At 37.4% G+C, this 17,187-nt stretch overlaps 1 protein-coding gene and 1 long non-coding RNA gene across 5 annotated transcripts in view; one reads left to right on the forward strand and one right to left on the reverse strand.

The window, feature by feature from the left end:
- Positions 1 to 17,187, forward strand: part of PLCB1 (phospholipase C beta 1) — a 695,993-nt gene that overhangs the window by 537,897 nt on the left and 140,909 nt on the right. For all 3 annotated transcript variants that reach the window (XM_023251450.2, XM_023251452.2, XM_023251451.2), the window contains exons 13-18: positions 1,326 to 1,410; positions 2,742 to 2,919; positions 7,475 to 7,542; positions 9,492 to 9,588; positions 11,815 to 11,899; positions 13,581 to 13,705. In XM_023251450.2, the coding sequence (XP_023107218.1) occupies positions 1,326 to 1,410; positions 2,742 to 2,919; positions 7,475 to 7,542; positions 9,492 to 9,588; positions 11,815 to 11,899; positions 13,581 to 13,705 (638 nt within the window). The remainder of the gene's footprint in view (positions 1 to 1,325; positions 1,411 to 2,741; positions 2,920 to 7,474; positions 7,543 to 9,491; positions 9,589 to 11,814; positions 11,900 to 13,580; positions 13,706 to 17,187) is intronic.
- Positions 7,415 to 16,634, reverse strand: LOC123384363. Of its 2 annotated transcripts, XR_006595356.1 has the most exons (4): positions 16,444 to 16,621; positions 13,569 to 13,765; positions 11,791 to 11,968; positions 7,415 to 7,687 (listed from the first exon to the last, which is right to left on the reverse strand). It is a non-coding gene; the product is annotated as an uncharacterized LOC123384363 (long non-coding RNA). The 2 variants fall into 2 exon arrangements; XR_006595355.1 differs by lacking the exons at positions 7,415 to 7,687; positions 11,791 to 11,968 and having other exon boundaries at positions 13,390 to 13,765; positions 16,444 to 16,634.

Raw genomic sequence — 17,187 nt, forward strand, 5'->3', positions numbered from 1 at the left:
CCCAAAATATATGCCTTTTAAAAAGGATATAGTGGTTTTCCCTAGGGACCATTGCAATGCAATTTGAATCCCTAGAACATCCCCCGTCTAGGGTGGGGTGGGGCAGGGAGTCCATGATCCAGGCTTAACTTACTTATTCTTACTGCAATCCCAGTTTTGTGAAAATGTATTAACATTGCAGCATGTAGAGGCAACTATTGGAAATCAAGTTTGACAGCCTGTAGATCAAACTCACAGTCCATAAAACCCAATGGAATTGGATACCTTTATAATGATACTTAACATTCTACAGAACGAGAAAAAAAATATTATTGCTTTTTAAAAGGTCAAAGGAAGCAGGAGTATTGAAAGATGGCAGATATTCCCTCGTACCGACTGTGTTTATGTGTTAGCCAGCCTGCAAGTTGCCCAGTCTAGCTGGTGGGTGCTGCCTGGTAACTCTGGATCCTCTTACATTCGCCCCACTCTCCTAACGCCTCAAAGGCATCTGCATCCATTACTCTGCTTCATCTTCTTGGCATCCTCTGTCCTTTTCCAAGAACTGTGATTATCCTCATTTTATAGATCCAGAGTGGTTGAGAGCCTGGAGCTCAGTTCAGCAAGCCCTACAGCTCCAGCCTTTCTCTTTCAGATCAGATTCTTACCAGCACTTAGTCAAGCTCACACCACCTCTGCTGCCCTATTATGCACATAAGAGTTGCAGACACCTTTCCTCATGGTGTCTGCTTCTTATCTTCCCTCCAGAATCCCCTCCCAAGTGAACACACTTTGGCTTGACTGCCCTTCTGTGTTTTAAGATTCTCTCTCTCTCTCTCTCTCTCTCTCTTCCTCTCTCTTTCTTCCTCCCTCCCTCCTTGTCTGCCTCTCTCCTTTCCTTTCCTCTCCTCCCTCACCTCCTTAAAAACATTCCTTTACAGCTAGCTCTTTGTGGGTTAGACAAATCTCAATCAAGAATTCACATGGAGTCATGGCTGAGGTCTGCCCCCAAGCATCTTGCATTTGACTTAGAATCAGGAAATTGAACAAAAGGGACTGAGCCCATAATTCTGGGGCATTCAAGAATCCAGTGACTGGCAAATGACCTGCTGTCCTCTCCATCTGTGTCTATGGAGGCTAGCCATACGAATAGCCTTCACTGTCTCTCTGCATGTGGTATTCAAATTCACAGAAGTCAGGATAGTAAACAAGGGGTTTAGAGTGATACATATTGGTCTTGAAGGGTAAGTTGAAGAAATCACTTCTTTTTGTAATTAATAACACAAAATAATCATGTCCAACCCCTTTAAATAAGCCCCCTTGCTTGCTTTTTTTCTCATTTCCTTTAGCCCAAAGCAGCAAGCCAAGATGGCAGAGTATTGCCGACTGATCTTTGGAGATGCTCTTCTCATGGAACCACTGGAAAAATACCCAGTAAGCAGTTTCAAGGTTTATCGCTGAAGGAATGTACATATTAATGACTGGAGTTAGGGGGAGACTTCCTTACATCCTTTCCAAGTTTGTGTTTCTCGGGAAGATTAATTGAGTTGATAATGAAGCCTGACCAGGAGGAAACCGGCAGTGTGCCCCACTGAGGGTGGAAGACATGCATCTGTCCTCTTCCTCTGCTCACTGTCTTCTCCCTCCCCCACTGCCTGACGTGACCGGCAGGACTACAGAATTCCCAGAATCACAAATATCTTTCATGGAGACATTCCGGGCCAGACAGGGTTCTGATCATCTCCCATGGAACCTCGTTACACCCTTTGAGAGACATGGTTCAGCAAAATGGGACATTGCAGGTGGTACAATGAGATCCCCACCTGGCCCTGCATCCACTCTTCACTCCCTTGCATGTGCCTTTTGGTGGAACAGAACTCAGGCCTCCTATTGCCAAGCATCCCTGCTTTGGAGAAGGAAAAGCAGTAGGAACATCTTAAAGTAGCCTTTCCCCTCTTCAACCCTTTTTCCTCATCTCCACACATTCTTACACAATTTCATACCGATCCCCAGACTTGTTGTAAGCAAAGAATAAAGGACCAGTTTAGGGGATTTCACTAGACTTGCTAAAAATAACTCACCTTGGGACTTGCACACATAATCTCTGATATAATATCTAACAACCATCTCATGGGAAATTGATTTTCCCATTAGATGTGCAAGCTTGAAAACACTGGCAATAATGCTTGCAAATAAGGGTAGCTCGAATCTCAGGGCTACAAGGAAATGTGAAACCACCAGCCCACTTGGGCTGATGCCAAGGACATGTGCAGCTTACTACCTAGTTCCAGATGGGGGGTTTGCTCTTTTTAAAATTCATCTGAAAGGTTGGTTCTGTAGGCTTCCATATGACAGACACCCTTCCTGACAGACACCACACTAATTGGCTTCCCTTTTTTGAAAATCCAGGACAAAGCCTTCCTATCTGCCTCAAACCAAAATGGTTGGACTTATGGTCCATCAGAAAACTCATAAAACTTTGGGTTAGCAAATCTCCCAGTACATTTCTGTGGGTCTGATTCATGGGGATTCGTTGTGGAAAAATAAGAGTTCGGTAATTAAAATATGCCTTTCATGAAAAAATAAAGAACCATGAAGCAGCCCCCATGCAGGACACACACTTAGAATAGTCTAATGAGCTGTAATGAATGTAGTAACTAATAATCTAGAAGCTCTTGGTGTCCAACACTGTGCTGGGGGTTTGGGGAGGGGGTCTGAAAGAAAGGGACAATATTGTTAAGGAAGGTGCTTTTCTTTTCCATTAGCTGGAATCTGGAGTTCCTCTTCCAAGCCCTATGGATTTAATGTACAAAATTTTGGTGAAAAATAAGAAGAAATCGCATAAGTCATCAGAAGGAAGTGGCAAAAAGAAGCTCTCAGAACAAGCCTCCAACACGTACAGTGACTCCTCCAGCGTGTTTGAGCCCTCATCTCCAGGAGCCGGTGAGGGGTTGGCAGGCTCTTGTTCCCTATTACGTGTGGTTTTAAGAATTGCTGCTCTAATTTAACTTAGAAGGAATTTTACATTCCTATTTGGACACACTTTTAAATGGTATGGGTTTTCTGTTTCTGCTGCAAACTTGGTGGCTTCATTAAGACTACACAAATGGCGGGGGGACTGGGTGGCTCAGTTAGTTGAACGTCTGACCTAGGCTGAGCTCATGATCTCGCAGCTTGTGGGTTCGAGCCCCACTCCGGGTTCTGCACTGACAGTGTGGAGCCTGGTTGGGATTCTCTCTCTCTCTCCTCTCTCTGACGCTCCCCCACTCATTTTCTCTCTCTCTCTCTCTTTCTCTCTCTCTCTCTCTCTCTCTTTCTCTCAAAATAAATAGATGAACCAAAAAAAAGCTACACAAATGTATGATCTCCAGTTCTGTAAGTAGGAAGGCCCACATGGGTCTCACTGGGCCAACCTCCAGTTGTCAGCAGGGCTGCTGTCCTTTCTGGAGGCTCTGGAGAATCCTATTCTTTGCTTGTTCCATCTTCCAGAGGCCACCCACATTTGTTGGCTTATGGTCTCTTCCTCCAGTTTCAAGCCAGAAATGTCCCATCTCACTTCTGTCATCATACCTGCCTCTGACCAGAGGCAAGAAAGGTCCTTTGCTTTTAGGAACTCACACCATTACATTGGACCCATTTGGATAAACCAGGATAATCTTCCCCAGCTCAATCTTAATCTATCTGCAAAGCCCCTCTTGCTGTATATTCACAGGGCACAGAACATATCCCCAGGACATGGTCATTTGTGGGAGCCGTATGGTTTTGTGGTCTGTCTACCACATCGGCCAAATGTTTGGAGTGACCGCATGAGTTTAAGCTTCTCAAGGGCAATGATACCTTAACATTAACTTGGGTCTGGGCACAAGATGTTCACTGAATATGTTCTCATTGATGATATGCTGAAGAGTTCTGGGCAATTCAACTCATCCATATTTTACAGATCTCTTTTAAAATGTAAAAAGGTAAAGGCAATTGAATTATCTATCAAAGTTTCTAGGTGATGTTTAGTATCATTAATTTTCCTTTTAGATTTAGGTTGAAATAGATTTTTACGGATGATGAGAAAAGAATTCAAGTGGTCACCCCATTTCCTTTGAATTATTTGTCACTTAGTCTGATTTCTTTTTTAGCTTTAATCAGAATCTTGGCAATCTGAAAAGGGCTCTCCTGATTGGAGGGTGAGTAAGTGGAGGAAACTTGAAGCTTGAATCTAGGAAGTTCTTGAATGGAAAGTTTAACTCACATTGGAACAATCACTTTGGAAAACTGGCAGTATTTGCAAAAGCTGAACATATGCACACCCTCGGTCCCAGGGATTCCATTCCTAGGTATATACCCAACAGAAACGTGTATAGATATTCACCAAGAGAGATGCACAAGAATTGCTCAGAGCAACACTACACAGAATGGCCAAAAATTGGAAACTGGATGACAAGTGCCATCATTAGTTGTGGTATATTCACACCATGGATTAATATGCAGCAATAACACTCTACAACTGCACACACCAATATGGACACAGCTCAGAAACAAAATGTTGAGTAAAAGAACTCAAATACAAAAACAGAATCCACTGTATAACTCCATTTATATAAAGTACAAAAACAGACAGAATTATCCTATGAAATTAGAGGTCAGGAAATGGTTACCTTTGAAGAAACGAATGGAAGGGCATCCAACGGGGCCTCTGGACACTGGTTTTATTTTGTTTCTTGATCTGGATACTGGTTACTAAGGTCTGTTTAGTCAGCGAAAATTCATCCCTCTGTATATATATATGGTATGTGTACTTCTCTGCATATCTATTGTATATCAATTAAAAGATTTCAGAATAGGGGCACCTGGCTGGCTCAGTCAGTTAAGCATATGACTTCGGCTCAGGTCATGATCTCATGGTTTATGAGTTCGAGCCCTGCGTCAGTTGGGCTCTATGCTGATAGCTCAGAGCCTGGAGCCTGCTTCAGATTCTGTGTCTCCCTCTCTTTCTGCCCCTCCCCTACCTGCACTCTGTCTCTCTCTCAAAAATAAATAAACATTAAAAAACATTTTTAAAAAGATTTCAAAATAATTTTAAGTTAAAATGTAAATTCTAGAGCAATACCTGGTGGGGAAAAAAAGGTTAACCAAATCAGTGATTTATCTTTTCTTGTATGTTTCCATCTCAATGGCCAATTTCTTTTATGGTTTAGAGTAAAATTCTTACCAACAAATACATAATTATTTGAAAGTTTTTGGGGGACGGTAGTTTTTGAGTGTGTATTTCAAGCATTAATACATTTTTGTGATTCTTTTTTCAAAACCAACTTTTGTTCTCAGTAAGAATGTTGTTTCTGAAGGTTTACAGTTCTTGAAACCCTTGAATCTAGGGAAGAAACCAAGTCTTCCTTTGCATACAGGAACTTGTTTCCCCATCTCCCTTTCCCACTACCAGTTCTCTCCCTTTTTATTAACTGTATGCATAACACAAATAACAATTTTTACAGGCATTGAACGTTATTGCTTAATACAGAGAAGAACAGCAATCTGTTAGTAATTCGGTAGATTTCCTAAGCTAGCCCCATGGTCTGTTGTGCAATCTTTATTTATTTCAATGGAAAATTTTGGACATTTTAATATGTAGGTAGTCTTTTGAATAATGAGCCCTACTAATTTGCCATTTGGTTTGTAGATGTTCTCTGGTAATGGGAACTCAAGTAACTTGAAAAACATGGAATGGTTCTTATTTCAAAACTAATTTACTTATCATGGTGCCTGTTGGCCAGGTGCCTTTTCCAAGATTCAGCCCTTTGCCAGTACACTTGTCTTAAAGAACTAGAATAGATTTTTTTTATGGTTCAAGGTTTTATGGTCTTAAGTTTCCTCCAAGATCCCTCAGAAGACTTATGAGGGAGAAACCAGGGTCCTGCTCATAGAGTAAATGAAGACAAACTACTTCTTTCCCACATAAACTAAAGAATTACCTGATGGAGGATTATGAAATTATTGGTGTGTTGTTATATCACATGAAGCACTGTTACATGCTTTTGCCAAACAACCTTTGAAATTACTCAATTAACAAAAAAAAGAATCCCCTCTCTAATTAAAAAGCAAGAAAAAAAAAGTAAAAAGAGCTTGGGGCAACACATTTGATTATAAAAAACAATTAAGTGCCAACCTCCAAAAGAATGTGTTGGTATATAATGAGATATGTTTTCTTTCCAAATTATAATGGATTCCCTGTATTAACACAATGTAAGTATCATAAAGTGGTTGCATGTGCTTTCTTTCAATAAACGAGCCATAAATAATAAGACTTACTGGTCCTGGAAATCTTTTCCCTTTAAAGATACTTCATGAATACTTTGCTCACTGCTACTATTCAGTAATTGATTGACCTTTGCTAGTCAAATGAAAACATTTATAAGCTTTTTGGAAGACATGCTGTGGACACTGTGTCATTTACATAGATTGAACAGGGTTGCGAACTTTCACAAGATTTGAGAGGGGGGAGGACCTAGCCAGTGCAAGTTACCTCATTGTAGAGCCAATATAGCCATCTACTGGGCTTGTACTGTTATGGCACTGTGTGAACGCTGAAAGATAGTAGTCATCATATAATGCCTTCTTTAGTATTTTACTTGAAAATCTTTTTACAAAACTGATATTATCAGGTGAGACTGAGACCCAAGGCTGTGGAAGAATTTAATACTTCCTGCTGGTGTGAATTTTTAAGGAGCGGAATCGTCCACCAAATCTTCAGAGAGGAAAAATAATCCATTGAAATGACTGTGTGTTGGCTAAATATGCAGCTAAATTATGTCTGAGCAAAGCAGATTTCCACGCATAATTATTTTAAAGGTTCATGCATTTTATCCTGCTTTTTGAAACAGAATGTCACCGTTTTCTAAGATACATGCATTGTTTAAATGAATGACAATGCATCCATCAAATAAGCCTGCAGGCAAATCGTAAGATACAATAGTTACTTTACAATTTTTGTGTCATCAGGTGTGCTGCCACAGCCCTGCCTTTCCTGTTCCAGATCAAATACTCGGCCTTAACTGTGAGGTCCTCTATGGCCTCAGAAAAGTAGCGGTAAAGTCACTGAGTGCTGCAAGCATCACATGGAAGAATCAAGGCTCAGAAAAAGAGGGAAAAGTGGGAAAAAGAGAGTCCTAGAGACCCCAAAGACAACGTACACGTCCATATAGGATGTGTGTACCATATAAAGCTAAATGTAGATGACGCCATATTTTTTTAAACCTACTGATAAAAATGTTAAGCGTTTTTAATAGAATTTGGACATTTCAAATGGCATTCACAAAGTAAATTTAGAGAAAATATCCATATTCCAAATCTCAGTACAATTCTATATAATTTATAAAATTTAAATATCCAAATGAATAATTTTAAAACAGTGTTATGCCAATTTCCAAGGAAATTTTTTGTAATGCACCTGTTAACATGTGCTTCAAACTTGTAAATGTTTACTTCATGATCTGCTATTAAAATTTGACAGGGGAAGCTGATACTGAGAGTGACGACGATGACGATGATGACGACTGTAAAAAATCTTCAATGGATGAGGTAGGTGTCTAAGAACTGACTTCTGGTCACAGAGGCTCATCCCCTAGTTTGTCAGTCCCTGCTGCGCCGTCTGGACATATAGTTCATGGTCTCCTTCTGCCATCTAGTGGTCAAAAGCGTCACAGTTCATTTTAAACCTGCTACCCTGTTGGAAAATGAAAATGTGCACTTGAATCACTAAAAATGTGCACTTGAGTCACTAAAGGAATAAGCACAGCATTGAGCAAAAGTTCTCTGTGATGATCAATGCTGCCAAGACTTCCTTCCATCAAATGGGGTCTCTGGAAGGTGAATTCAAAATTTGTGACATCCAATGCCTGCTTCAATTTTTGAGGCAATTAAATTGTTGGTCAAATGGCCCCAAATCCAGAGAAAACGTGGGGTTTTGGAGAAATGTTCAGAAATATGACATTAATTCCATTGTTGTAATTTTGAAATGACTAGAGCTCCTTACTGATGATGTAAGCTAAAACACCCCAAATAACTTCATCAGCTAAGAAATATTAATTTCACAGGATCTAGAAGTGAATCTGAGATAAGTCCATTGGAATTTCAAAACTTTGTTTTAGCAAGAGTCTTAATCCAAAAGTTTACACTGAATAATCCCTCAAATATATTGGAAAGTGTCTGTCTCAGGTATAAGTAACAAATAATAAGCTGTTCTTACATAATGTTCTTCCTCTTACACTTATTTCCTTTAATGTTGTCTAAAGTTTTGATTAATTATGTTCCTCCACTAAATTTCAAGTTAGTGTCCAAGAGGAAAACTATTAACAGGCCTGGTAAAGTAGTTCTTCCTGGTAATTATTTCAATTGTGCATAAGTTTTATCACTGATTCTTGTCCATTCAAAACTGCCTTACTAATTGGATGGCCCATTTGCAAATGAATATTTCCCAATTAACATTTAACCTAAATATTGCTACAGGCATTTTCAAAAGAAATCATGTCTGCATGTATTCTCTCTTCTAAAACTGGGAGAGAATATTAGATCAGTCTACAGAGGTCTGTCCATGCCAATACTGCAGTATTGGTTTTCTCCTTTATTAAAAACTTTATCAAAGTGATATGTAATAGCAAGTAATACTAAAGTAACATGAGGTTTTACTATGTGCCAGGTACTGTTCTGAGCTCTTTCACATAAATTAACTCGTTTAATAATCGCAAAAGCTCAATATGCTATTGGGACTGTTTTTATTCTAATTTAACAGGTGAGTAAACTGAGGCACAGAACAGTTAAGTAATTTGCCCAAGATTGCACAGCTTCTAAGTGGTGGACTTGGAATTTGAAATTAGGCAATCTGGCTTTAGAATCTTAGCTACTAACCCCTGTGCTGTATTGTACTGCTTGCCTGATAGGCACACAGGAACCAAGAAGGCAGGGAGGGATGAACATTTATAAAAAAAACTAATACTTGTTCACCGACCCCAACCTATTTCCACAAGGCAACCTTTTTTTAAAAACAAATTTTTTTTGGTTCACTGGCAGTCAGCTACATACTAATTTTCATCTTGTACAGTGAATTCTTGATTTCTTGATTTCTTAACCTTAGACATCAGCTAAGGAATTTATGCTATGACCAGTGACATATAGCTTAGTGCTTCTCAAACTGTAATGTGCCTTTGAATCGCCTTAGTAAAATGCAGATTCTGATTCTGGAGGCCAGTGGTGGAGGCTGAGATGCTACATCTCTAATAAGCTCTCAGGCTGATACTGCTGGTCGCCGAGCACACTGGGAGCTGCCTCTAAACACCCCGTATGCCACCCCATATTTGCCTAACGTACGAGTAAATTTTCTCCTGTGGTGAATTTTCCTATTGGCGATAATCATTTTCAGAAGAGAAGGGATGGTGTTCTCTCTCGTGGGCCGCTTGATCATTGCCCTGGGAACATAATCCTTGGTAATGTAATGCTGACTCTGGGAATGTCATTTTTATTTCTGCTTCCAGGGTACTGCTGGCAGTGAGGCCATGGCCACAGAAGAGATGTCTAACCTGGTGAACTATATTCAGCCAGTCAAGTTTGAGTCCTTTGAAACTTCAAAAAGTAAGTTTTCCCTGGAGAAGAACCTCTAATGTAACATATAATGAGTGTATCTTAAATTGTTTTTTAATGTTCATTTATTTTTGAGAGAGAGGGAGTAAGTGGAGGTGGGGCAGAGAGAGGGGGAGACTATAATGAATATATCTTAAATACAAGGTAGTTAGAACAAAGAATGTTACCCTTAACAGAACTATTCTGTGAAGTCTTGAATACGTGCCTGAGTTGATGATTAAAACCATGTAAGAAAGTATTCCACGATGTTACCCCAAAATTCATCATGGGGCTGTAGGCCACACACGGTTATCTGAAAGGTATTAGGCCAGAGTACAGCTGATTGAGAGTTTCACAGTCGTTTTTGTTCAACAACATAATGGGCTCCTTCCGTTATATAAGAGACAGTGTTGAAATAAACTATCTACCCGCCCCCCAGAAGGGGGGAGCAGGGAGCAGCCAGAGACGTGGTTAACCCTCACAACGAAAAATAGAACCAAATCAATCACTTCACACACATTCCATTTGTCCAGCCTGTTTTATAACATTAACTTCACATCATTTTGTGTTCTCTCTTCCTCCAACTACACATCCATACTGGATGCAAAGAAAAAAGAAATAGCATCTTTCCCCCACCTGAAGAAAAGAGCTCTTTTGTGAAATTGCCCCCCTTTTTTTTGTATGAAATGTAAGATGCTATCAGGTTAAGAGAATCCTTGAGACATTTTAGCTGCTTTTATGAGTGTGCTTTTAAAGGCAGAATTTTTGCTGAAATATAGCAGCCTCTTATAAGGCATAGTTTTATAGATACATCAAAATCTAAGCTTCTACCATACACACTAATGTGTAATTGTATAATTTTGCCCAAAGAGCTTCAACTTTATAGTATATGGTACCTGTATCTCTACAATGAGGAATTTAACTTCTAATACAGTTTATATATAAATATTCCAACATTTTTTTTGATTTCTGTAATTGCTGGTGCATCTTACCACAAGTTGTTCAATTTGAAACATCCTAAAGTAGTAATTTTTATATTTCTGTAGTTTTTGTTGGCTGTAAAATGAGTTTGCCTAATTCATGAGTCAAAAGCTCCTAAACAACTAGCCAGATTGAGAAAGAACATCCTTCAAACCTGGTAACAACAGCATGGACCAAAGATTTACAAACAAGTCCATTTCTCCTTGTGTTTGATATCATTGTATCACTTTATTTTTTTAAAAGAATACTGTACATCAAAAAAAATAATAATGCACGTATGTTACAAAGCACCTACTGAATTGACTTAATTTTAATTAGCAGTAATGCTTAAAATAATTAGTCATATGAAAATAGGTTTTTGATGGGCCAAAATAAGAGAAGTAAGGTTTTCCTTTAGAGCCGATTAAAACTTGGGGAAGATAAGGAGATAGATGGATAAAAGACTCCAGGTTATATTAGAAAGAACAGTGAGGCTTTATTCATGGAAAGTGGGCATCAAAGAGGGGGAAATGCATCAAAGGGAACTCCATTTAAAAACTGAGAACTGTGCAACCACTCTGAATGACATTTGCCTCAGTACTGTGTGTAACACTTTGAATTTTAGTTGGGAAGAGGACAGAGAAGCTGTTGGACTCTTAGACTTTACAAACTCAAATAACTTTGTTTTGTTTCTTCCATTCTAATCAGAAGTTTGGATTCCACTTCCAAATATTGCTTTTGTATTATATTGAGATATCTAACACATTCATCTCTCCAGCCTCTCTTATCCATCTGAAAATGAGGCCATCAGACTGGAAAATGTCCAAGGATCCTTCTGCTTTGAAATACCCTAATCTTAATGTCACATTAGTTACTTGAACTGAGGGGGTGTGTACAAACTGAGGCAATGACAAGGTGGGGTGTAAAAGAGAAGGTCAGAAAAAACAATCTGAATGGATTTAGAACAAAAGAGTCCCCCAGGGTTCTTCATCTTTTGAAATAGCTTTCATTGACCACTCTAGCCATATCTAAAATCCATTTCCCCATCCTAATGCCATTGTATCCCTAACTTGCATGACCATAAGCAAATCTGACTCAGGTAGTATTAGAAGAGACAGCTTCTTAGAAGACTCAGCTTTGACTGAAGAAATACATATATAAAGTTATACAATGAGGATTCATCGCCCTAACTTCACTGAACATATGTTTCCATCTTACACGTTATAACTTGTACCGTTGAATTTTACTCCTCACCCTTTTTTGTTGTCGTTAACTCAGAAAGAAATAGAAGTTTTGAAATGTCTTCCTTCGTGGAAACCAAAGGACTCGAGCAACTGACAAAGTCTCCAGTGGAATTTGTAGAGTATCCTTGATTTGACGATTGACTGCTGAAATGACCCAGCCAAAGCCACACGTGCCATTTGTTTGATTTCTGTTTTGAAAAGGAAAAGATGTATGAAATGGCTTACGTCTGATACCTGGGTGTGATGGACAGTTTCTGGCTTCAGATGCATGGCTGAGAGGCAGGGGCTGGCATATGGAAAGAGAACTGGTCTTGCAATAAAGGAAGCTCAGGTTTCAAGGGTATTTTCACACCATCTTTGTCCTTTGGCAATTGGCTTAATCCTTCTGAATATGGTGACACCAGTTTGCTCATTGGGTTAGGGACAGCATGTGTAAAGTGTGTAATATACTTTATACATACGTAAGATATATGTACAGTGTATACACATACATGTAATAGATGTCCAATCAGAAAACAGTTGGAATGATGACAAGGATATAAATATAGAGGCACCTGCCTGGCTCATTTGGAAGAGCATGTGACTCTTGAACTTGGAGTCATAACTTTGAGCCCCACGCTGGGTATAGAGATTACACACACACACACACACACACACAAAACAAAAACTTAAAAAACAGAATATAAATATATATTACTAACAATGGCTTTGTTGATAATTCTGACAACAAAAACCTTTGATTTTTATCCATAAATTAAAAATGAAACGTCTTTAAATTTTTTTATGAAAGCAATAGTAAATGCCTCAAACAGCCCAATTTCATGAAACAAGTCCTAAAATTAAAAAAAAACAAAAGTGACTTTTAGAACTCATCAACAAGAGGAGAGGGAGCAAATGTAAACTCCATAAACAAAGTCACACTATTAAGCATTGACTGTTTTATAGACCTTACATTAGATGTCTTATCACATTTCATCCTCACAATAAGCCTGGGATGTAGGGATTGTTCAATCTATCAAGCAGAGGAGGAAACTCACTTGGAAAAGAGCAAAATGATTTGCCCTAGATCCTATAGCTAGCAACTTCCAGAAATAAGGTGCAGGTCCTTTTACACCTAATTTCCCTGCCTGAGCTCAAAATCTTAGCTGACTTCCACCAAATTTGGTAATAGGGTCATGTTTTAAGAACATAGCATTGTTTAATAGCTACATAGTACTCAGTAACTAAAAGGTTCTCAAGATGGAAAACTGATTACAGTAGGAACTAACATACAAAACAAGGTCAGAACCTTCTGTGCTATCTTGACCTTGCTATCAATCATAAAGAGTACCACAGTCTTGGCAAATAGCATATAGCAAATAACCTTCTCAGAGAAGGTTAAAAAATGAGCAGAAAGCATTTCAAAAACAACCATGCAGTTCACATTATCGGCTTCCGCCAAAGACGTTATCATCCTGTCACGTGCTTTGGCACACTTGAGTTTACTCCTGTGTCCTTAATCGTTAAGCCTACCCTCAATAAAATCTCCCCCAAATTACACTGACTTCGACTTAATCGTTTTTTCTTCCTCATTAGTTTTCACCCACAAGGCTCAGCAAGGGTGCTATAGTACATTTATATTATAAAACCACATTTATTCTGTGTGTTCAGAAGTTTTTGACATTTTTCATCCATTAGCCCAATGAGATCATCAATATTTAGTTCATTTCCCAATGGAGAAAGAAGGAAGGTGGCTTCTAAGTTAATGGTATGGGCTAATTATTTTTATAATTGTATTCACTACTTAACATGATGGTCCAGATATAACAAAATGCAGCTCAGCAGGATATATCCAAAAGGAACCCGTGTGGATTCATCCAACTACATGCCTCAGCTCTTCTGGAATGCTGGTTGCCAAATGGTTGCACTTAATTTTCAAACTGTGGGTAAGTAGCACAGTTAAACCTCATTTCCATTCTGTTAGAAAGCTGTATTTCCAGACTTGACTGAAAAGCAAACAGAAGCAGATTTCAATGAAGGGAAAATATCACTGCAAAAGAAAAATAGCTTTTGAAAATGGAGAAATTATCTTTAATAGTTTATAACCAAGTCTTTATTTCTAGTGGTTCCATATTCCTTTCAAACAAAAATCTTTCTGCTTTTTAAAGTAATATGTATATATTGTAGGATATTTGGAAAATTTAGAAAAGTATAAAGAAACAATAAAACTGCCCAGGAACACTGCCACTCAGAAAATCAACACTCAACTTTCAGCTTTGTAATCTGTAAGGATTTGGGGTTATGTATATACATGCTTTTTCATTTGTTTAAAATGTGTATGTATTTAAATACTATACAGAGATAAAAATTTTAATAGCTGTATATTAAGCACGTTTCACAATTCACTCAAACCCCTTTCCTATCTCTGGACATTAGGGAATTTTTTTTCTACTATAAATAATTCTCAGAGAACATCTTGAATATAACTTGTCAAGTGTATATCCTAATGTTCTTTTGGAAAAGTTCCTAAAATAGAATTACTCTGTTAAAGTATGTGAATGTTTCAAGAATCTTCGTATAATATACAAAATTGTCCATCAAAAATGTTGGGCATTTACCAAAAAAATACAAAACACTAATTCAAAGGGATACATGCACCCCTATGTGTATTGCAGCATTATTTAAAAGAGCCAAATTATGGAAGCATCCGTTGATAGAGGAATGGGTAAGGCACATATGGTATATATATATATAATATATATATATATATAATATATATACACATAAATATATATGTATGTAGGAATATTATTCAGCCATAAAAAGAATGACATCTTGCCATTTGCAACAGCATAGATAAAACTAGAGAGTATAATGCTAAGTAAAATAAGCTTGGTCAGAGAAAGACAAATACCGTATGATCTCACTCATATGTGGAATTTAGGAAACAAAACAAGTGAGCAAAGGAGAAAAAGAGAGAGACAAACCAAAAAAACAGACGCTTAACTATAGAGAACAAACTGATGGTTACTGGATGGGAAAGGGGTGAGGGGATGGGTGAAATAGGTGATGGTGATTAAGAGTACATTTATCATGATGAAAAAAAAATAAAATTATTTTTAAAAATCTGTGCCTTTAACAAATTCAAAAAAAATGTTACACTGGATTTCTCTTCCATCAGCAGTGTATGATATGAAGTATTCTCTCTCATTTGAAATTTCAGTTAAGTGTTATAATTAAATAATAATAATACTAATAATATTCCAGACAAAATATTTTCTCATTGTTGCTTTAATTTTACTTCTTTGATTATTATTTAGGTTGAACATTTTAAATATGTGTTTCAATTTTTACATTTGTGTTTTTATAAACTGCGTATTTAGGACTATTGTCAATTTTCTATCCACTTACAACAGCGCTTTTTATATAATGGGCATGTTGTCATATTTCATGAAACAGAAGAGATTGGGTTGATTCATGTTTTATTTTATGGAGTCTTGGCTTACTTTTATTATTATAGTCTTTCTGCCCCAGGATTAGACCCAGATTACTTCTGTTTCTCTCATGTTTTTTTTTCTTTTAATTTGTAATTTGAGTCTTTCAACCATCCAAATTTAATTTTAGTATATAATCTCAGTAAGAAATCAATCCTTTTTTACACTAAACTGAAATTACTTAGTAGATGTAGCTTTTTGGCAGGTGATTAATTTGGGTCCATTTTTTTCCAGTTATATTCTTCTCTACTAATAAATTTGTCTGCCTTCCTGGAGCCAATAGCTCACTGTTATTATTGTAATGCTTAATAATATGGTCTAATATCTGGAAGTGGAGATTCTCCTTCATGGCTATTAATTTTTAGTACTTGTCTTGCCATTGCCAGTGGGATCCCTATTCCAAATGAATTTAATTTACTTACTATTATTTCCCTTGCCCTCACTGAGAAAAAAATGGGATTGTGCATAAAATCATATTAAATTTACATTAGTTTAATTGTTATATTGTTTCCCTCTCCCCACTGAAAAAAAATATTTTGTTTAAAATCACATTCAATTTTGAATTTTAAGAAGTATTAAGAAAACTGACACCTTTTATTTTTTATTTTTTTAGCACTGAAAGAATGTTTTTCTCTTCATTTTAAAAATTCTTACATTGTGTTTCCCTCTTTCTGTCTCTCACCTGCTTGCACTTTCTCTCTCTCTCAAAAATAAATATTAAAAAGTTTGTATAATATAAATAAATAAATAAATAAATAAATAGAAATTCTTACATTAGGTCTCTCAGCAAAATCACTTGTCTTCATCTGAGAGATAGTTTCTTTAGATGAAAGCCTTTTTTTTAAACATTATATTTTTAACAGATTGCTTTTGGATATTGATATTTGTATATTTATTTTATAAATAAGTTCATTTTATAATCACCCTTCTAAAAACTCTCATAATAACTTATTTTGCTGGTAGCTTCTGTTTTTTTTTCAGATACACAATCACAATGTAATCACATCTATGTTTTTTTTCCCTTCCTAGTGCTTTGGACTGACCATTCTACAATCGTATTAAACAATAGTATTAAGAGTGGGCAGCTTTGAGTAGATGTTGGCTATGACTGAGACAGATATTCTCTCACACACTAAAGGAGTACAATAGTCCCCCTTATCCATAGTTTCATTCATCCTGGTTTCAGTTACCTGTGGTCAACCAGGATCTGGAAGCAGATGATCCTCCTTCTGACTTACTCTCCGGTCAAAAGTAGCCTAACACCACATCTACATCACAATGCCTACATCATTCACCTCACTTCCTCTCATCCTGTAGGCATTTTATCATCTCATAAACATCACAAAAAGAAGGGTGAGTACAGTACATTAGGTCACTTATCTTAAGGGGTGCTTGAGTGGCTCAGTTGGTTTGAGCCTCTGACTTCAGCTCAGGTCATGATCTCACAGTTCATGAGTTCGAGCCCTGCATCGGGCTCCGTGCTGACAGCTTGAAGCCTGCTTTGGCTTCTGTGTCATGCTGTCTCTGTGCCCTTCTGCTCACGCTCTCTCTGTCTCTCTCAAAATTAAATAAACACTAAAAAATTTAAACATATCTTGAAAGAGAGACCATATTCACATAACTATTATTACAGTATATTGTTATTATTGTTCTATTTTATTATTATTGTTAATATCTTATCGTGCCTAATTTATAAGTTAAACTTTATCATAGCTATGTGTGTATAGGAAAAAAACAAAATATATGTAGAGTTTGGTACTATCTGTGGTTTCAGACATCCACTGGGGTCTTAGAACATATCTCCCATGGTTAAGTGGGGACTACTGTATGCACCCGTCCTAATTGACTAATAGTGTTTGAGGAATTTATGTTAATGTTATTAAATGCCATTTGGCATTTATTGGGATGATGATATATTCATTTCTTCTTTTATG

This window comes from Felis catus, chromosome A3 (assembly GCF_018350175.1).
Source record: "Felis catus isolate Fca126 chromosome A3, F.catus_Fca126_mat1.0, whole genome shotgun sequence".
In the NCBI taxonomy this organism is placed as follows: Eukaryota; Metazoa; Chordata; class Mammalia; order Carnivora; family Felidae; genus Felis; species Felis catus.